The sequence below is a fragment of the Ctenopharyngodon idella genome, chromosome 10 (assembly GCF_019924925.1).
Source record: "Ctenopharyngodon idella isolate HZGC_01 chromosome 10, HZGC01, whole genome shotgun sequence".
NCBI classification, from domain to species: Eukaryota; Metazoa; Chordata; class Actinopteri; order Cypriniformes; family Xenocyprididae; genus Ctenopharyngodon; species Ctenopharyngodon idella.
The window spans coordinates 16,580,058-16,600,381 of record NC_067229.1 but is presented as its reverse complement, the minus strand read 5'-3'; the positions used below and the strand labels follow the sequence as shown (position 1 = coordinate 16,600,381).

The following is a 20,324-nucleotide window of genomic DNA, read 5'->3' as shown; positions in this document are numbered from 1 at the left end:
TGGCTTTTATAGGGTGAGCTAACAAGGTTAATGAGACACAGGTGGATGTAATCAGGGATGATGAGTCCGGGCAGTGAGTTATGGGAAATGTAGTCCGTGCTAGAATAACAATAGTCTGGGGTGGAGTGCCCTCTGGTAGCTATTAACTCCCTCGGGTCGGCGGTCACGCCGGCGATACCACCTCGGCACTCCAGCTGATGATCGTGACAGACAGTAACATAGTTGATGCAAGTAACATAGTTGACAGGTAACAGTTGACAATTTCACCATTTTGCCTCAATTTCAATGGCAGGCCTTGTCTGTCTATTTAGATTGTAGAAATAAATTTAATAAAGATAATCTTGAGACCCACTCAATTCAAAAAGCAGACTTGGAAAAAAACTGTAATTTTATTTATTTATTATTTATTTATTTTTTGTTAGAATGGATGTGTGTTTAACTTTTTCATGTGTATTATATCTGTAGTCTCACAAAAACTTTGGAGGATTTTGCTTTGAACATTAGTAGCATGAACTCTAGCGCACTGGTGCAGCCAAACCTAGTGGTGCAATGCGTCAAGTTGTCAAACTGGACCCCACAAGTGCAATTCTTCGCTCAAACAGGTCAGTGCTGAAACCTCCCAGAGAAGACCATATAAAGCTCCATGTGTAATTATTATATCTTTGTTGATATCAGAAAGACATTTCTACTTCTTTAACTAAACTAAGCTGCATTTCACTAGGACTGTCAGGGAAATTTACCCCTGAAGGAATAAGTATGGGTACAGACGGTGCAGACGCTGCTAACATGACATCCTCTTCAAGACGTCCCGTTGATCTCCTGTTAGCTCTCAAACTGCAAAATGATTCCCAGAAAGATTGGGGTACCGTTTATGTCTCTGCTGTCTCTGTTGTTGTTGCTCTTGGTTTGCGGAACATAATGAAAAGTCAATGTTTTGAACAAATTTCTCTCCTTCTCCTTCCCTGTAGGGAACAGAAATCTAAGCATTGGAGTGGTGCTTTATGAAAATGACCTTTTTTTCAACTCAAAACACTTTAATAGCCAACTAGATACTGAAAGAAGAGTGGTCTCGGCCAGCCTCACAGACAAACGCTTGCTTGATAAAGTGGAGTTTACCATCAGGCCTGAGGTAAGTGATGGTAAACTCATAATGATTACATAACATATAGCAAGTTCTGAATCACTCATGTTATTAGTCAATAAAACACCTACACAGAGAATAACTGACAGTTAGCCGGTCGTTATCACAAAATAAACCCTGTCGGGATGATGAGGATCAGGAACGACTGGTTTGTACAATATCCTGCTCATTATGCAGAGACTTATGCCCAAACATTAATGAATTGGCATGAATTATTGATTATTACAATGGAAAAAGTAAGTAAAAATATTAATACACTACCAGTCATTGTTTTGGAAAGAAGTCTCTTTTATTCACCAAGGCTGAATTTATTTTATGAAAACAATTCTGAAAAAAAAAAAACATTGTAATTTTTAATAAAAAAAAATGAAATGTTTTCTATTGTAATATATTGGGAAATGTAATATATTATTATTATTATTATCACTGTTGAAAACAGTTGTGCTGCTTCATATATTTGTGGAAACTGTGATACACTGCCATTCAAAAGTTTGGGGTAAGAAAGATTTTTAAAAAAGAAGAAATAAATTTGTAACACTACAAACTACGCATATATTACATGCACATACTTATTATAGTAATAACAGTAAATTATGCATAATTACATTATCACAACTAACCTTAACCCTATAGTATGTTGTTAATTAATATTGCTCAGTAATAATTTGTTTAATTACACTATAACAAGGACACCTTAAAATAAAGTGTAACCAAGAAATTATTACCTTTATTCAACAAGGATAGATTTAAGTGATAAATTACATTTTAAAATATATTCAAATAGAAAACATTTAAAGGGATAGAAACTATATATATATATATATATATATATATATATATATATATAAAATATATATATAAAATTGTAATATTTCACAATATTACCGTATTTTTCATCAATTAAAGAGAAGAGACTTTTTTTCGAAAACATGAAAAACTCTTAGTTATTCCAAACTTTTGATGGTAGTACATACAGGCAACGTTTGTTTTGTTTATGTTTTCAGAATAAATCAGGATCGACACCTTACGACTTTGCATGTGTGTTTTGGGACTACGCTCAAAGAGATTGGAGAACAGAGGGCTGCATCAAGATACAAGATCCCTATGGTTTTCAGTGTAAATGCAACCACACCACCAACTTTGCAGTTCTGATGGTTAGTTTAACATACATGTGTTAAAGAGATTGTTGAAACTTTGCTCTAAAGACATATAGTGAGCTGCCTAGATAGGTAGCATAACTAAAATGCAACATCACTCTCTCTAGAAACTTTATACCTAGTAAATAATGATCCTCACGCAAAGGATGCAGATGACACAACTCATATTTGATGTCAAGAGAATCTGCCGTTAGCATGATGCTAAGCTAACATCATTTGTTATGTTAACTTGCCTAATGTGGTAGCAAAACTACATGGTACACTTGAATATTTGGTGAATCTAGGTGAACTATATTTACTATCAAGATTTCTCTCTCCTTTTTGTAGAGCTTTAGAGCAGACTATAATTATTCTGAGGCTTTAAACTGGATCAGTATTGTGGGATGCAGTCTGTCTATTGTTGGTTTGCTCCTCACCACAGTTTATCAAATTAAGACCAGGTATGTACTAAAGCACTGGATAGATTTAAAGAATATTAGTAATAGAGTAATATAGTAATATTGTACTTTGATACCAAGCTACTGTATAATCACCATATTCGTATACTGTAATATTCACACAGTAATCAAATGTATTATACTGTAATATTCACACAGTAATCAAATGTACTTCAATGAATTACATGTCCAAATGACCTTGGTATTTTGTCTTGTTTTCCAGTAGAGATATCTAAACATACTTAAAACAAGTTACCTTTATTTAGAAACAAATTGCTGTCTTGTTTTTGATCGAGTATATCTTGAATTAAATATTTCGCTTACCCCATTGGCAATTATGCATTTATTTTTTAAGCATAAATCTAACTAATTTTAGTTAAAATAACATTTTACCAATAAAATGAGATAAAATTCTACAAACAATAAAGAAAAATAAAATTAAAAATACATTCTAGTTATATTATGAAGAAAAACTCCGCAATAACTTATTTATTTATTTATTTATTGTAGATGCACAATATACTATTTACACATTATATATAAGGCCATATTAGATTACAGTAGGGCATTCACCACTCACTTAAAGCTACAGTCTGTAACTTTTTTGGGTTAAAAATGATCCAAAATCAATTTTTGTGCAAGTACAGCCAGTGTTCAAAACTATCTCCTTACCTTAGCCCGATACAACGGTAAGCTTGTAATAATGTTTCTAATAAATTCTAATAAAATTGGTACTGGTGGGTTTCCGCGAGAAATTCAAGCATGCAGCCGTTTGTCTTTGCGTCATCACGTCACGTCTTTTTACATAGAGAAGGAGTCCCAGCTAGGCTATATGGCATTTGTGGATGCTGCTGGTAGCTGATCATTTATAGCCTTTTCTCACAGCAGCTGAAATAGTTAAACTTATCATTTTGATGGCGGATTGTAATCCAGAAAGGTCCAAATGACAATCATCAGTGACAACTGGAGATTCACCCATAGTCTAAAGCAAAAGACTTCGGACTGCGGAGTGCTACAGAAATTGAAATCTACAGGTAACAGTAATACACACTAAATACACATAGTCACGCAATGCTGATGATGTTAACATTAACAATTTGAGAACAAAGTATAACAATAATAATCATTTGCACGGCTTGACGTGATCCGAGCTAAGCGATCGTTAGATTTAATCACCATTGGCAGCGCGATTTATTGTAATGCTTTTTTCTCATTTGGTCAGAACAAAAGTGGCAGACGTGTTACTTACTTGTTCAGATGACATTTTTCGGTAACATTTTTTTATTTTGGTCATACTTCCAAGATATAGAATCTGTGATTCCCAAGTACAGTATCCACACCGGTGTGGTGACTGACAGCAAACATTAGATTCATCTACGCTGAGGAGCCGTGCCGATGCACAACCCACGTAAAGATGATAATTCTGCAAATAACTGCAATTACAAGTTGCAAACAGAGATGGCGACAAAGAGGCAAAACTTACGAACTGCAGCTTTAAAGTTAATTTTTAAAAAACACTTTTAATAACACTGTTAAATGTAATAACTCACAGTTATTACACAATTCATTTTAGTTTCTTAGGCATTTATTTTTAATCTATACTATTTTGAACAGATATTAATATCAGTCATATATTAGTTATCAACCACAATCATAACAATAATTATCAGCTCACCAGTATCAGACAGAATTTAATATTGGTGTATAGGCAATATTTGTACTGGAAAAAAGACTAAAGTACTGATAAGAAAATCTTTTTTGTCAGTGTATTTCCATTCATATCTAGCCAACAAATGGTAATTCCATGGTTCTGGTTTGTGAAACAGGCAAAATATAAAGAGTGTCCTCTTAATTTTTTTTTTTTTTCCATATCAAATAAACTTCATTCTTTACAACTCTGCAGGAAACTGAGAGGAGCCAACTCCACTATGCTCTTAGTGAACATCTGTTTGTGCATGACAACCTACTACCTGCTGTTTATTTTTGGAATCAACAACCCGGTCCAGAGCTCAAAGGCCTCTGTTTCAGAGAAGAATGTTATTCCTTCTTCAGATTTGGAACAGAAGGTCGATCAGGGCCCTTGTACGGCAATCACAGCCCTGCTGCAGTACTTCCTGCTGGCCACGTTTGCCTGGAACATCATGTATGCGGCTCACGTGTTTTTCCTCATTAGAAATGCCCTCAGTGGTCCACCGCGAGGTTTCCGCACCATCGCCATGACAGCTGGCTGGGGTACATTTAATATAAAACACTGATATTAAAAGTCATGACACTTTGATTCTGTATGCATAACTGTAAACAAAGATATGGTAGCCTATTAAATGTTATATATTTAGTCTAATATTAAATTTCTGGCTGATGATTTCATGTTATTGCCAATAACCGAAAAATGGGCGATTTTAAAACTATATTGTATTTTGTCATTGTACTACTATAATAGTAAGAAAAATAATCATTTTAAATACTACAGTAGCATATAAGTGAATTTAGGCATCACATTTTAATGTACAGGATAAAAATGAATATTAATTTTGAGATTTGCTAAACCACTGTTATTAAATTATTACTTTTATTTAAGATTCACTTTAAGTGAGCAAAGGTAACCTAATCTAAATGTAGAAAAAAAGCATGATGATAATCATATAGGCATTTTACATAATCATTTTGATTAATTATAATGTCTTAGGTCTGCCTGCTGTTATTGTCGGCATTTCGCTGGCCACCACCTACAGCTTTAAGGACCCTTTAGGTTATCGACAAGAAGAGTTGTAAGTAAAAAATCATTTCGCTTTATTTCCTGTCAATGTGCGAGACTTCAGATTCATTAGCCGCTATATATTGAATAACATGAAGTAGCTAGGCTTTAGGCTAACAAAGTGCAGTAAAACTAGCTAAATGGATAAACTATTTTTGCTACAAACCAGTGTGTTTATGATTATGATGATAAATTAAAATAATATGAAAAAATACCAGTTTGCAACATAAAGCAGAATAACGAAATGTTTTTGTAGGCCTACAAGTAAAATAACCGGAAGCCTCGCACATTCAGGTTAAAAAAGCCCATGCCCGGTATTACATTAACTCTTTCCCCGCCATTGATGGAATTTTTTTCTTCATTTATGAGACAACGCTTCCCTGCCATTGACTGAATTTTCCAGCTTTAAATGTTTTCATTGTTATGTGGTAGGGGGGCTACCAACTTCTGAAAGAGTACAGAATCAAAAAAAAAAAAAAAAAAAAAAAGGAAAGAAAAGAAAGAATAAAGAGCAGAAATATGCTTATGCACGTTGCAGTCTTTGGAAGGAAAAAACAAAACAAGTTTCTCAGCTTTTTGTTCAGAATTTTGCTTTTTAAATGAAACTACCCACATTCAACTGTTGATGAAAATAAGAATAAGGCTCTGTTCTTTCTTTTGATATATTGCATGTTCAGATATTCATACAACATAATATTCTTGGGGCCAATATTTTTTGTGAAAATTATCAAAAATGCTTGTAGTGTCTGGCAACTTTTTTTCTTTCTTTTTCTTTCTTTCTTAAAAAAAAAAAAAAAAAAAAAAAAAAACGCTGGCGGGGAAAGAGTTAAATTTCTGGCTGATGATTTCATGTTATTGTCAATAACCGAAAAATGGGCGATTTTAAAACTATATTGTATTTTGTCATTGTACTACTATAATAGTAAGAAAAATAATCATTTTAAATACTACAGTAGCCTATAAGTGAATTTAGGCATCACATTTTAATGTACAGGATAAAAATGAATATTAATTTTGAGATTTTAAATATGAAATGTTGCATTTTATTATAGTATTGGGGGCAAACTAAACATTTTTGAATGAAGAACATTACTTACGCATACTCAATAAGCATATCCCAGTATTTCTCGTTCTGTCTTTGTTTTGTACTGTTTTAGCTGTTGGTTGGCATCTCTGGACAAGGCGGGAAGGTTTGATCCAAAGCGGCCGATGTTGTGGGGTTTCTTGCTCCCTCTAGCGGTCATGTTGTGTTTTAACACATCTCTGCTTGTGTTCTTCTCTCAAACCATCTGCTGTGCAAATCCCAACCTGAAGAGGTACGTAACTGAACCGTAAATGAATGTACCGGGTTTAAAACAAGTCCAAGTCCAAACTTTAATCAATATAAATTGATTTGAAATTAGTAGGAATTCTTTCTTGTAACTAGTATCTGAGGTGTAAATTTCATAGCTCTGATTCATGGCAACATAATATTTGCAGATCAATAAGTTAATATTTGCTTTATTATTTTTTTGGTTCTTTAGCTCAGGTACCACTCCTTTAAAGAAGAAGATTCTGAGTAGTTTCTCTCTGGCTGTGGTGCTCGGTTTGTCCTGGGTCATTGGTTACTTTGTGCTCATCACCCATGACAAAACACTCTACATCATTCTCAGTGTGGTCTTCTGTCTCTGCAATACAACACAGGTGCATTATTACACTCTATTAATAATATTTTTGACATTAACACTAAGGACAGTAATAGAGATTCAGGAAATTTTTTATTGGATTTATCCAAGCTGATATTTTAAGATATAATGTATATGTATGTCTTGCATTGTTTGGTGACTGGTGACCTCATGTTCTGTCCTTCAAAGGGTGTTCAGATTTTCTTTTTATTCACACTGAAGTCTTTTCTAAAGACGAGAGCTCGATATAATCTGGATTCTAAGACTGAATCAAGGGGAGAGCCTTAAAACATGGAAAATGGACACAAAAAGCCAAGGACAAGACAAGATCGTAGATGATTCCAATGGTCTGCTGACATTTATTTTAATTCAGTTTAATAATATTAATAAATACATTGTCACATATACATATTGTCTTATTAGATACTGTACAAGTAACATCTATAGTAAATTTTAGATATAATACAAACACTCTTTTAAAAAAACATTACTTTAGTCTTTGAGTTATATTAGACTTGCTTTAGGACAAATTATGTATTTAAATTTTCGTACTGTTCATAAAAATAAAAAAAGGTTATTATCTGAAAATATGTGGTTTTATTTATCTACTGCTCTTAAGGTTCGGCGATGGTGAAATGAAACTAACTACAGTATATAGTAATATCTGTGAAACGTTAATGCATAGCATAATGATTCGGTAAAGTAAATATTTAGTGCTGTCAAATCGATTAATTGCATCTAACATAATAGTTTGTATATATACAGTACACACACACACACACACCTACACACACACATACAGTATATATATATATATATTAACTGATTTGACAGGACAAAGGAAGCTTTTCAGTATTGGCTTCTCACTTCGTAAAGTCATGATAGTGCCTCATTTTAACTATTTAATCTGTCAGTAATGTTAGTTTGATTGAAAATGGATATCTGTACATATATAATATATTTTTATTATAAATATGGTCCCACTACTGTGTGCTTGCATAAAAAAATTTGGTATAATATTCTTATTGTGTTCATGTTTTATCACGAAACACTTCTGCTGTTATTGAGGTGGGCAGGTAAGGTAAACTAATCATTACCTTAAAATTCATTCATACTTGTAGAAAGCAGAACCTGTTTCATTTTTAATTCCTATACAAGACCTATTATTGTTATATTAAATAAGTGGTAAGAAGAGTGGGTACGTGCACAAATAATAAATTACATGAAATCCATATGGAAATCTCAAAGAGACTTTTAATCCCCCTTAAAACCAGATGTCGTATAGGTCATACAAGACAGACTCGTGCATTTTTGCTTAACCCTCAGGTCCTCTTCATTTAGGGGTCACACTTGGCTCCTTCACGGTCAAAAATGGCCGAAGCCTTGAATGTAATATATTTTTGTTCAAGAATATTTTTTGATTATTGTTTCAAATTTTGAGGGTATTTTATGATACAATGCAATATTTATAACATTTTTATTAGCTATTTTTCCCCATTGAAAAAATACACATTTTTTTTCTAATATATTTTTAAACTATTTATCAATTCAAACAGGTTACTTAGACTTTCTCAAAGAATACTTTTTTGTCAAAGTTTAGATTTTTTTTTTTTGTTTGAAATGTTGATTTGAAGTATCATTGCATTATTTTTTCTAAAGTGAAACCTGAACACAGGGGAGGACATTTCATTACACATAACATCAAAATTCAATAAAAATGTAACAAAAATGAATAGGCATGCTTTATCACAGCTTAATAAATATGGGTCTGCCTCTGCCTCTGCCTCTGCCTCTTTCAGCCTCTTATTTGAGTCTTTTGGCTCAATTTTACCATATTGTTACAGCCACACCAGTTCATTTGTGTGTATAATAGTGTGTTGTGTGTGTGTGTGTCTGTGAGTGTGTGTAAGTGAGTGTGTGTTTGAGTGGGTGTGTCTGTTTTGTACTCTCTAGAGTGTAACCTCTTCCTTGCTGTTTGTTTTTTTACTGCTTTGTGGCTGAATTATTGTTTTTATTTCATGCATTTGCAAAAACTTGCTCTGTGTTATAGTTGCGCTAGTTCATATATGTGTGTGGGGGTGGATGTTTCTGTTTTGCCCCTTCATTGCTGTGCACTTTTTTTTTCTGCACAGTGGCTAATTTGTACTACCAAAAGATTCTCTGAGTTTTCGTATTTTTTTCGTAGTTCCAATTCATTTCCTATGTCGGTCATTTTTTGACCGTGAAGGAGCCAAGTGTGCCAATAGTTGGTGAAGGAGCCAACTATTTTTTTTACGACCCGTTAACATATCCGAATCATGTCCATGATTTTTTGTGTGTTCACATAGCTAATGCGACAAAAGTCACCAAATGTCATCCCATTCCAATGAAGCAAAAAATAAATAAATAAATAAATAAAATTTCAAAACGTATAATTTTTCGGTCATTTTTGACCAAAGAGAACCAGAGGGTTTAAGGTGAAGACACAACTCTATGCATGTTCTGCAAGACTCCCCTTTCTATTAAACATATTCTATTGGACTGTCCCAGTTTTAATGCAAGTTGAAAGCTCTTTTATGAAGTAAGTTCATATAAGGACTTATTTAGTAAGATTTTGCCTGAAAAAGTTTTAGAATTTTTATCATATGTTAATTTAAAAAATCTTGTATAATATTACCTGCTGTGTTTATTTGTTTGCTTGGCTTTTATTGTATTTATGTGATATTTGTATTTTTGTAATTGAGTTTTTGCCATGAAATGCCTCAGATGCTGACAGGGCATTAAATAAAATGATACCGATTTCTATCATGCATAAGTGTAAGCATCAAACATGTTGACAAAAGGTATGTAGGATGAATTCATGTATTCTTGAACTTTCAGTTTCAAGACAATATCCCTCTACAACTCTGCATGCGTGTTTTGGAGTTACTCTGAAAAAGATTGGTAAGATATGTGATGGTGTGAAGAACACAGAATAATATGTAATACTGTTATTGTTTAGTTCTGTTTTCCTGTTAGTGCCACGTTTGTCTGTGGTGTAAGTTTAATTGCAAATGGATGGTCATTTCCATGACTGATGGACTTCCCACTCCAGCAATGATCCAACCCTGACTCTGCTTTATAATCCAGACAGAAACAAGAGTTCATATTAGTAGTTAGTTTTATATTTGTCGTGTGTAATGGACCACTTTCTGCTCTTAATCTTAACCTCAGGTAAGGTTAACTTTTGAAATGGTTTGAATTATTGCTTTAGTTAATTATATATATATATATATATATATATATATATATATAATCATATTATTATGTTATTATTAGTGCTGTCAAATTGATTAATTGCATCCAACATAAAAGTTTGTTTACATGATATATGTGTGTATTATTATAATTATCTATTATCTTTCTGTGTGTATATACTGTACATATATCTATATCTATCTATCTATCTATCTATCTATCTATATGTGTATATATATATATATATATATATATATATATATAATGTAAAATTATTCTCTTTCATAATGTAGACTTTTGGTGCTTTATCTGAGTATGCATTTCCATATTGGTGTTTTGCATATCACAATTCTGTGTAACCACTGCATGTCTCATCCTAAGGCACCATCCTTAAGGCACAATACAAATTGCTATAAACAAATTAAAAACAAATTGCATGACAGTGTCTGTGTGATATGTTTGTGTATCCCATGCGAAAATTGAATATGCACAGTTGTTACTTTGAGCTATTTCTGATCTGACCCATGTCACACACAGGTCTGCTAATTATTTGGTGTCATTTGAGTGAGAACTGCCATTGTTTGCTTGTTGTCTAAATGGTTGGCTCTTGGAATAAGTTGCAAGCTGAACCAGATTTATACAGAAAGTCTGGCTATGTGACTAAAGGCAAGTGATCACAGATTGATGCCTTTTGTCTAATGTTTTGTCTCTGTAAATAGCTGTTTTTGAACAGACTTGGTGTCAAACCAATACAAGCACTTCTATAAACTTCAATGCAACACTAAGCACCACAACACTCAGCACCACAACGCTCAGCACCACAACGCTCAGCACCACAACGCTCAGCACCGCAACGCTCAGCACCACAACGCTCAGCACCACAACACTCAGCACCGCAACACTCAGCACCGCAACGCTCAGCACCACAACGCTCAGCACCGCAACACTCAGCACCGCAACACTCAGCACCTCAACACTACAGTCTACAAGCCAGAAACCCACCACTACAGCACGCCAGAGCACAACAGTGTCCAAACCCAATCTGGTGTGTGAAAACAAGGGTACCTTACAAAACGGGATCTGCCTCTGCCCAGATGATTGGACTGGAACCACATGCAGCATCTGTAAAATCCAATGAAAATATTGCATGAAATGTGATAGACTGAATAATGTTGCTTAAGTTCTCAAGGTTACTGACAGTCTTGCCATTTTTTTACAGCAAATTTCTGCCCTGAACAAAACCCCACACAAACCAATAAATTCACCTTTCCAAAAACGGTCTTAGGCCAGTTTGCTTCCTCAGTAGAGCAATGTCCATCACAAACACCAAATGGTACTTCAATCTCTCACTATAGCTTTCTGTATTTACAATATATTCTCTACTTTAAATATCTCTTCATTTAACATTTATGTTTTTCAGCTGGAATCCCCGAGGCTTCGGCCCTCTGCAATATTTCTACTCACTTATTTGGTCCTCCAAACATTGTAAAGTGTGATTTGACCCTGGATACCATTAAGGCAGATGTAAGTAATCTAATGATTAAAATATAGTCATATAAAACATAAATAATTTTTCCCCAGATGAAAACAGAAAAGGTCTCATTGCATAGTTTTTTTTTATTTTGTTTTTTTAAATGAAGATTTCGGGAGCTACTGCTGACCAAGTTTTCGAGTTAGCCTCCAGTACCCAGATCCTCACATCCATACCAGAACGGTTGACAGCCAACAACATCACAAATGCTGCTAAAATAACCAGCATACTGCTCTCTCATCCACAAAGCGTGGTACTTATTAAAATTTAAAGTCTCCTGTCATGAGGGACATTTCCCGATTTTCTCCATTCAGCTGTGAATATGAATTTAAATGTGTCACACCTATATTTGGTCATAAATGAAGCCATTGTGTTTATGGTGTAAATAAAAGTATTAGGTAAGATATTATATATTAATAGTATTATTGTTATTGTTAATAATAATACATTTTATAATGGCGAAGGTGTAATTAAAGGTATTATATAAGATATTTTATATTAATTGTAATATTGTTATTATTATTAATACAATTAATACCAGACAGTAACATATTATTCATATTAGTAGTAAGTTTTATATTTGTCATGTGTAATGTTACCAAATTACTCAAAATTAAATCATTAAATAAATGTTTACAATTAACAATTTAATTATGTATTTAAGAATTTATTTAAATATTTCAACATTTATTTAATGATTTAATTTTGGGTAATTTGGCCCTCCATAGTTCTTGTTCAAATATTAATGTTTATAATGTTATATTATTAAATAATAATGATAATAATAATTATACATTTTATAATGTTATGTACGTAATTGTATAATAATAATAATAATTATTATTATTATAAGATTAATGGTCCCACTTTATATTAGGTGGCCTTAACTACTATGTACTTGCATCAAAAAATAAGTACATTGTACTTATTGTGTTCATATTGTATTGCAAAACACTTTCGCTGCTATTGAGGTGTGATACGGGTAAGGTTAGGGACAGGTTTGGTGGTATGGGTAGGTTAAGGGTGGGTTAAGGTGTAAGGGATGGGTCAACAGTGGAATTATAAATGTAATTACAGAAATTAATTACAGATGTAATTACATGCAGGTATTTTTTTAAAATATAGGTACAATGTAAAAACAAGTATGTATACAATAAGTGCATTGTATCAAATGATTAATTTAAATGTAAGTACATCATAGTTAAGGCCACCTAATATAAAGTGGGACCAGATTAATTTCTAGGGTAACAATATAGCAAGACCATTTTTATTTGTCCTTGTTCTGAACAAGTTCTTAATGTCTTTTTTCTTTCTCACTTTACTCTGCACAACTTGTTTTTCAGAATTTGCAAGTTATTTCCATATGCAGTGTAAACATTGCATGTCAGTGGCTAATTTCTTTAAACTTCATCTGAAATAATAGACAGATAAACTAATTTGACTACTCCAGGTATGTCAGAACATTGTATTAGTAGCCTACATAATCCTCTTCACAGGTCCAATTTTAGATTCTGCCTATGCAACTGAACCGTGCAAGCACTATGTTTTGTGCTTGTTTGCTTACAGAGCAGTTTTTACACAGCACATATCACACTCCTCTCCCACACAGAACCAGAAGTATGTGCACAACATTTTTATAATACTACAGTCCAGAGTTGTCTTGAGAAACTTTTTTTCTTTGTTGTGTAGGAAATTACAGTGTCAGCAGTCGCGACAGTCAGTCAGCTCCTGAGCGCAAGTCATGAGATGTACTCTGTTGTCGACCGTGCTGCAATTAATGAGTAATACAACATTTCACACTGACATACAGAACCGTCTCAACCAAATTTATAATCACTTTCCTTTTTGACCTGCTGTCTGACTTTGGATTGTGTGTTTGTTTAGACTAACAAAGACTCTACAGAATCTCTCTCTGCGTGGGAATTCAAATCCATCGTTGGTTCAATCGAACATAGCAGTGCAGTCACTAAAGGGCCAAACTCCAATCCGACAAGTGGAATTAACCTCTTTTAAAGGCAAGTGTGTGCCCTTTTCGAAGTTCGAATAGCTATATAACGAGAACTCTCAAGAAAAAAAGAAAGGTGTATTCACGCAATGTCGAAATTACGAAATTACGTCCTTGCAGAACTGGTAAAGAGCTTTCCGTAGAGCTCCGACTTGTACCACCTGACCGCTGCAGATTAATTTTGGCATTGTGTTACCAGAAATGCATGATTCTGAGCCCAAGGATGTGAACAGCAGAAAATATTTCACAATATTACTGTTTTTACTGTACTTTTGATCAAATACATGCAAACTTTGAGAGCATAAGAGGCGTAAAAAAACATTTAAAAATCGTATTCCAAACTTGACACATAATGTATAAGGGGTAAAGCTACTATAAATATAATTTCGGACAGTTAGCATGCTCCTAATAGTCATATCTTCATTTCTACAGGGCAGAGTGATACCTTTTTACCTGACAGAATAAAGCTGCTTACGACACAGTCTGAGATTTTCGAAGATAACATTGACCTTCGAATGAATGTCAGATTCAGTAAAGGTCTACTTTTCCCCTTGTATTTTGTGATTATTCCTCATGAAATGATTTGTTAAAAGTGATATTTTAGCAATAGTAACTTTCTCTCTCTTTCTGTAGATTCTGACAAAGATGTAGGGTTTGTCCTCTATGATAACGATCAGTTCTTTCAGTCAAAAAGCTTTCAGCCTTCTCTGGATACCAAGAGAAGAGTGATATCCGCTAGCCTGCAAGATCTTGAATTTGACAACATTGAGTTTACAGTCACACCTTCGGTAAGCAGCCAGTTTGACATCACATTCAACATTTTAATATTCTAAAAAAAACTTTTTCCACTATAAAGAACCTTTTGTGCAATGGAAAGCTTCCATTGATCCATAGATGCCAATAAAGAATCTTATTTTTAAAAGTGTACCAAAGAAGGAAGCATTTTGCTAAAGAACTATACTGTGATGTTCCTTGTTATCAAACACATTGACAGAGGTCAGGTTTTCATGAATGAATACATTGTTGAACTTTCAGGTCGATTCCACACTATCCCTCAACAACTTTGCATGTGTGTTTTGGAATTACGATACAAATGACTGGAACACAGAAGGCTGCACCAAAACAAATAACCCCTCGGGTCGTGCAGTATGCAACTGTAAACCGAACACACTTAAAAATACAAATTTTGCCATTCTGATGGTGAGTTATATGTGCAACAGGATGTAAATATCATTGATATTTGACTTAAATGGGTCAGTTCACTTAAAATAACCATTTTTTTAGTGTAAAGAACATTTTTCCACTTTATAGAACCTTTTGTGCAATGGAAAGGTTCCATGGAATGCCAATGAACCACAGATGCCAATAAAGAACCTTTATTTTTAAGATTGTAAAGTCTATGATGCTGTGAATTAAAGTCTATTGCAACTAGAATTTTATGCAGGTACCATTTTCTGCAGGCATTTGATATCAACTACCAGTATTCTGAAGCCTTGCATTGGATCAGCATCACTGGCTGTGCTCTTTCTATAGTGGGTCTGTTTGTCACAGCTGTGTACCAAATCATAACCAGGTAAAGGCTTATAGTTTACATTGTTAAGCATATATATATATATATATATATATATATATAGAGCTTATATTCATACACTTTGCTGCAGGAAGTCAAGAGGAGGCAGTCCTACTCTGCTAATCGTGAACATCTGCATAAGCATGACGGTTTTCTACCTTTTCTTCATCTTCGGCATAAACAACCCTGTCCAACATCTGAATGTGGCAAAGTTGTCCGATCAGAACACGGTTCCTGATTCAGACCAGCACAAGTACCCAGATGAGGGTCCCTGTACGGCATTTACAGCTCTGCTTCACTACTTCCTGTTGGCCACGTTCACTTGGAACACACTGTACGGCATTAATGTGTTCCTCCTGTTCATAAACAGAGTGTCTGGAACACCTCCATGGTTTCCAAAGGTCTCCTTGGCTATTGGATGGGGTACATTGAATTTATTTACAGTATGGTTTAAAACGATACATGTATAAATGTATCAACTGGCGTAAATATTCACGTTTTTATTGGTTATGTTAGTGTTACTTGTACCACTTTTCTGCTGCTAAATCGTCATCGGCACAGCAAAAGAAATCCTTTTTTTTTTTTTTTTAAATGTCAAGAATGCATGGATTTCTGTTAAGTTGTCCTTATGAAATGCATGCAAAACATATATAGCACAAGTGTGGGACGAACACTCTTATGAGCCGATTCTTATAATGAATCATCAAAAAAGACAATGGATCAATTGGTTGAGCGGTTACTGATTCAACACCTGAATCGCTTACAAAACGGCAAGATATTAAAGGGATAGTTCACCCTAAAATCAAAATAAATTCACAATTTACTCACCCTGGTGTTGTTCTAATGCTGTATGCCCATTCTTTTTCGGGACCACAAAAGGAGAATTATTAAAAAATTTCCCGCTCGAACTTGTCCATATAATGGCAGTGAATAGTGAAAGTTCCCATGCGACACGTGTCATTTATTCCAAGTGTTCTGCGGGTATACGATAGAGCTTGGTATAAAACAAACCAAAATTTAATCTATTATTTAAAGAAAATCCTGACTTTGGCCATTGGTCTTCTGTGCACGGCTGCATGACATACATGTTCTTGAGATTCTATTAGCGGCACAGATCACAAAATCCGTGACATGAAATACAACTCATGTTCTTTCTTCTCTGATGTGAATATATCCATTGTGTTCGTCACAACAAGAAGTTATCACATTCAGATTTATCAACTGTCATTCTGACAGTCATCTGACAACCCGGACATATTTACCTCAGTGAAAAAAATCACATGGATACTTTTTTTGGGATTTCTAGCCATTGTATTTCATGTTGCGTTTTTATTAATCTTGATTTCTCACAACTTGTGTGCTTTTTCTGGGCGAGATGGAGTGAACTGCAAAGCTGATAGAATCTTAAGAACTTACACGTTGCGCAACCGTGCAGAGAAGCCCAACGTCCAAGGTCAGGATTTTCTTTAAAAAATTACACTAAATTTGTTTTATGAATTAAATACTTTTTTTTTATTTTTTTTTTTAAACCAAACCCTAACGTATACCCCCAGAACACTTAGAATATGACACGTGTATCAGGGAATCATTGTGTGATACTTTTGGATGTTTTTTTAAAAGCTTGATGCTTGGTCGCTATTCACAGCCATTATATGGGCGAGGGCGAGCGTGACATTTAAAAAAAAAATAAAAAAATCTCCCTTCATGATCCGAGGAAGAAAGAAGAGCATGTGGCATTAGAACAACTTGAGGGTGAGTAAATGATGACTTCATTTTAGTATGAACTATCCCTTTAAGGTTTGTGAAATGTTAAATCATCGAAAGTACTGATTGTGTGGAATTGACCTTCTCGCTGTGACATTTTCCTATCAGCGTGAAGAAGCAATAACACTAAGGGAAGTACCTCAGTTATTATTGAGCATTTCGAGATTAACCATGCGTTTCAAGCATGTTGAGTAAATTTAGGCCTATTTATAATCAGTAAAAGGTTTTCAGTATGTTTTCGAAGGTAAAGTTGAAGAGGCTTCAGAAATCTTGCTTAAACTAAATAAGAATAAGAAGTCTTGCCTGTATTGGGAAAAAACCCCCACAAACGACTAGGCGAGAAGATATAATAAAACTGCATTTCAAATCATTTTTTTAAAATACATTGATCAAGTTGTTTATTGCAGTTTATACATGACAGAATTTTAATTGAAACATTTTTCAGTATTTTTAATCATTGTATCCAATAAACAATGTCATTAAGTGTCGATAATTTTTTTCCTGATTAGGTCTACCTGCTGTTATTGTTGGTATCTCATTGGGTTCCACCTACAGTGTGAAGGAGCCTTTAGGTTATCGACAAGAAGAGTTGTAAGTAACACATTTTTTATTTTCAAAACTTTATTACTTTTATGCTGGGTTTCACAGACAAAGCTTAAACCTATAGTCCCAGACTAAAATGCATGTTTGAGCTGTCTTAACTTAAAAGAAACTTGCACTGACATTTCTTAAAATATGTTTTGTCTCAAGATGCACACCAGTAATGTTTTGTTTTTCTGTAAGGCACTTTTAAAAAAGCTACTTAAATGTCCTAATTTAAGGCCTAGCCCTGGCTTAATCTAGGACTGACTGTGAAACCAGGCCGGCCTTAAAGGCTTAGTTCACCCAAAAATTTAAATTCAGTCATTAATTACTCACCCTCACATCGTTCCAAACTCGTAAGACTTTCGTTCATCTTCAGAACACAAATGAAGATCTTTATGATGAAATCTGAGATATTTCTGTTCCTCCATTGACAGTCCACGCACCTACCACTGTGATGCTTCAGAAAGATCGACTAATCCAAATTAATTGTTTAGTCCATATTTTCTGAAGAGAGATGATAAACAGACTGAATTTAGGCTTTTATTCACATATATTCACGTTGATCAAACAAGCTTAAATGTAACAAACCTTTTGCAGAAGCTCAAACGTGCTGTGTAACACACGAGAATGAACCTCATTGGTTCTTGGAGAAGCTCAAACGTGCTGCGTAACACACGAGAATAAACCTCATTGGTTCTCGCACGTCAAGCAAGCATGATTGATCTTCCGTTTGATGAATGTTTATATGTGAATAAAAGCCCAAATTCAGTCTGTTCATCATATAAAGTGATCATGTCTCTTCAGAAAATTTGGACTAAACCACTCAATTCATATGGATTAGTTTTATGATCTCTTTAAGAATTTTTTGAAGCATCAAAGTGGTAGGTGTGTAGCTGTCAATGGAGGAACAGAAATCTCAGATTTCATTAAAATATCTTTATTTGGGTTTCGAAGATGAGCAAAGAAAACTTACAGGTTTGGAATGACATTAGGGTGAGTAATGACAGAATTTTCATTTTTGGGTGAACTAACCCTTTAAATGTTTTAAATAGTATTTACTTTATTTAGTATTGTTACATTATTCTCCAGGATTTTGGTAGTTCAGTTGTCACTCTTCTTTGCTGCAGTTGCTGGCTGGCTTCACTGGACCACAAAAAGAAGTTCAGTCTGGGGAAACCCATGTTTTGGGGATTCTTGCTCCCATTAATGCTCATGCTGATCTCAAACGCAGCAATACTGCTGCACTTCTCTCACAACATCTGCAGGACAAACCCTAATTTAAACAGGTATGTTTACTTTGGGACCAGAATAGCACTATCAGTTATCAAAAAAGGGATTTATGCGAATATATTTGACCAATAAAACCTTTGCTGTTTAGATCACGGAAAACTCCTCTAAAGAAGAAGATTTTGAGTAGTTTCTCTCTGGCAGTGATGCTCGGCCTGTCCTGGGTCATTGGCTACATTTTGCTCATCACCCATGAAACAACTCTCAAATTTATTCTGAGTGTGGTTTTCTGTCTCTTCAACACAACACAGGTGTGTTAATTGTACATTGCACAAAAATGCACAAAATCTTATAATGGATTATAAATGAAATCAGCAATGCTTCTGTTTTTCTTTCCATTTTCAAAGGGTGTTCAAATATTCATTTTATTCTCTCTGAGGCCAATAATAAACGCAAACCCAGCTTTTATGGACAGTCTGCGTATATCAAACGTGGGCTTTCACAGGAAAACTTTTGCTTTATGGAAAAATAAGATACCAGAAAGCAATGAAAGCTACAAATCCAATGATTCTGAATTGGCCTGACGAGCCATCAAAGGTAATAACTAAAAGATTATTATTTTGAGACTTCATTTCATTCATTCCATGCAGTTAATTATGACAAGGAGGAATATCAGCTTAATCAGATGTTTTGTCTTGGTGTTCATACTGTAGTATTCTGATTAAGTATTAAGATAGCAATTTTATGTATACATTTTTTGCAATGTCTTATTGTATGTACATGTCATTTGGAGCTTTTTGGGCTTTGTTCACACTGCACATAAATCTGATTTGATTTTGAATTTCAATATTTAGGACTGACTGTTGACACAATTTTCAGGTTATGAAATCTGACCTGCTTATTCCAAAAGTATTATACCATATGTGGATATACAAAAATGCGCTACATCCCAAATGCTTGAAATCTGATCTGCGAGTGACAGACATTGAAAACAACAACAACAACAATAGATAAAGCTTTGTTAACACCTGATTTTATTTGCTTTATTTGCTGTTCAGATCAAAGAAACAAAAAAATTATGAGATGGATATGCCAAAATTAGTGGTATTGCAAGCACAGTCAGCTGCCAGGCCTGTTTTTTTTTTTTTTTTTGCTATGTCTGATTTATTTGCTCTATTGTAAAATAATGTAAATGTACTGTAAACACACCTATCTTAAACGCACCAAGTTTGTCTCATTGCTTTCTTTTTACTAATTGACTGTTGACATGTA

The 20,324-nt window shown here is 34.1% G+C and overlaps 1 protein-coding gene and 2 long non-coding RNA genes across 3 annotated transcripts; all 3 read left to right on the top strand.

Annotated features, from left to right (window-relative positions):
• Positions 1–471: 471 nt before the first annotated feature.
• LOC127520171 (uncharacterized) lies at positions 472–1,123 on the top strand. The gene is made up of 3 exons (XR_007932062.1): positions 472–602; positions 722–862; positions 969–1,123. It is a non-coding gene; the product is annotated as an uncharacterized LOC127520171 (long non-coding RNA).
• A 1,039-nt stretch (positions 1,124–2,162) lies between these two features.
• LOC127521290 (uncharacterized) lies at positions 2,163–7,618 on the top strand. The gene is made up of 6 exons (XR_007932319.1): positions 2,163–2,295; positions 2,626–2,738; positions 4,639–4,967; positions 5,422–6,806; positions 7,014–7,173; positions 7,344–7,618. It is a non-coding gene; the product is annotated as an uncharacterized LOC127521290 (long non-coding RNA).
• A 2,345-nt stretch (positions 7,619–9,963) lies between these two features.
• Positions 9,964–19,680, top strand: adgrg7.1 (adhesion G protein-coupled receptor G7, tandem duplicate 1). Its single transcript, XM_051908215.1, has 9 exons — positions 9,964–9,976; positions 11,090–11,494; positions 11,791–11,855; positions 12,011–12,154; positions 14,942–15,106; positions 15,367–15,479; positions 15,568–15,810; positions 19,204–19,363; positions 19,460–19,680. Exons 1-9 carry the CDS (start codon positions 9,964–9,966, stop codon positions 19,634–19,636), a joined length of 1,485 nt encoding a protein of 494 aa, XP_051764175.1. The 3' UTR covers positions 19,637–19,680.
• The last annotated feature ends 644 nt before the right edge of the window (positions 19,681–20,324 follow it).

Bases quoted from the DNA above. Each gene is read 5' to 3' on its own strand.
- adgrg7.1 (XM_051908215.1), top strand. The intron at 11,495-11,790 runs GTAAAATCCAAT...TATGTTTTTCAG, and splicing joins TGGAACCACATGCAGCATCT to CTGGAATCCCCGAGGCTTCG. The intron at 15,811-19,203 runs GTACGGCATTAA...TTTGCTGTTTAG, and splicing joins ACGTTCACTTGGAACACACT to ATCACGGAAAACTCCTCTAA.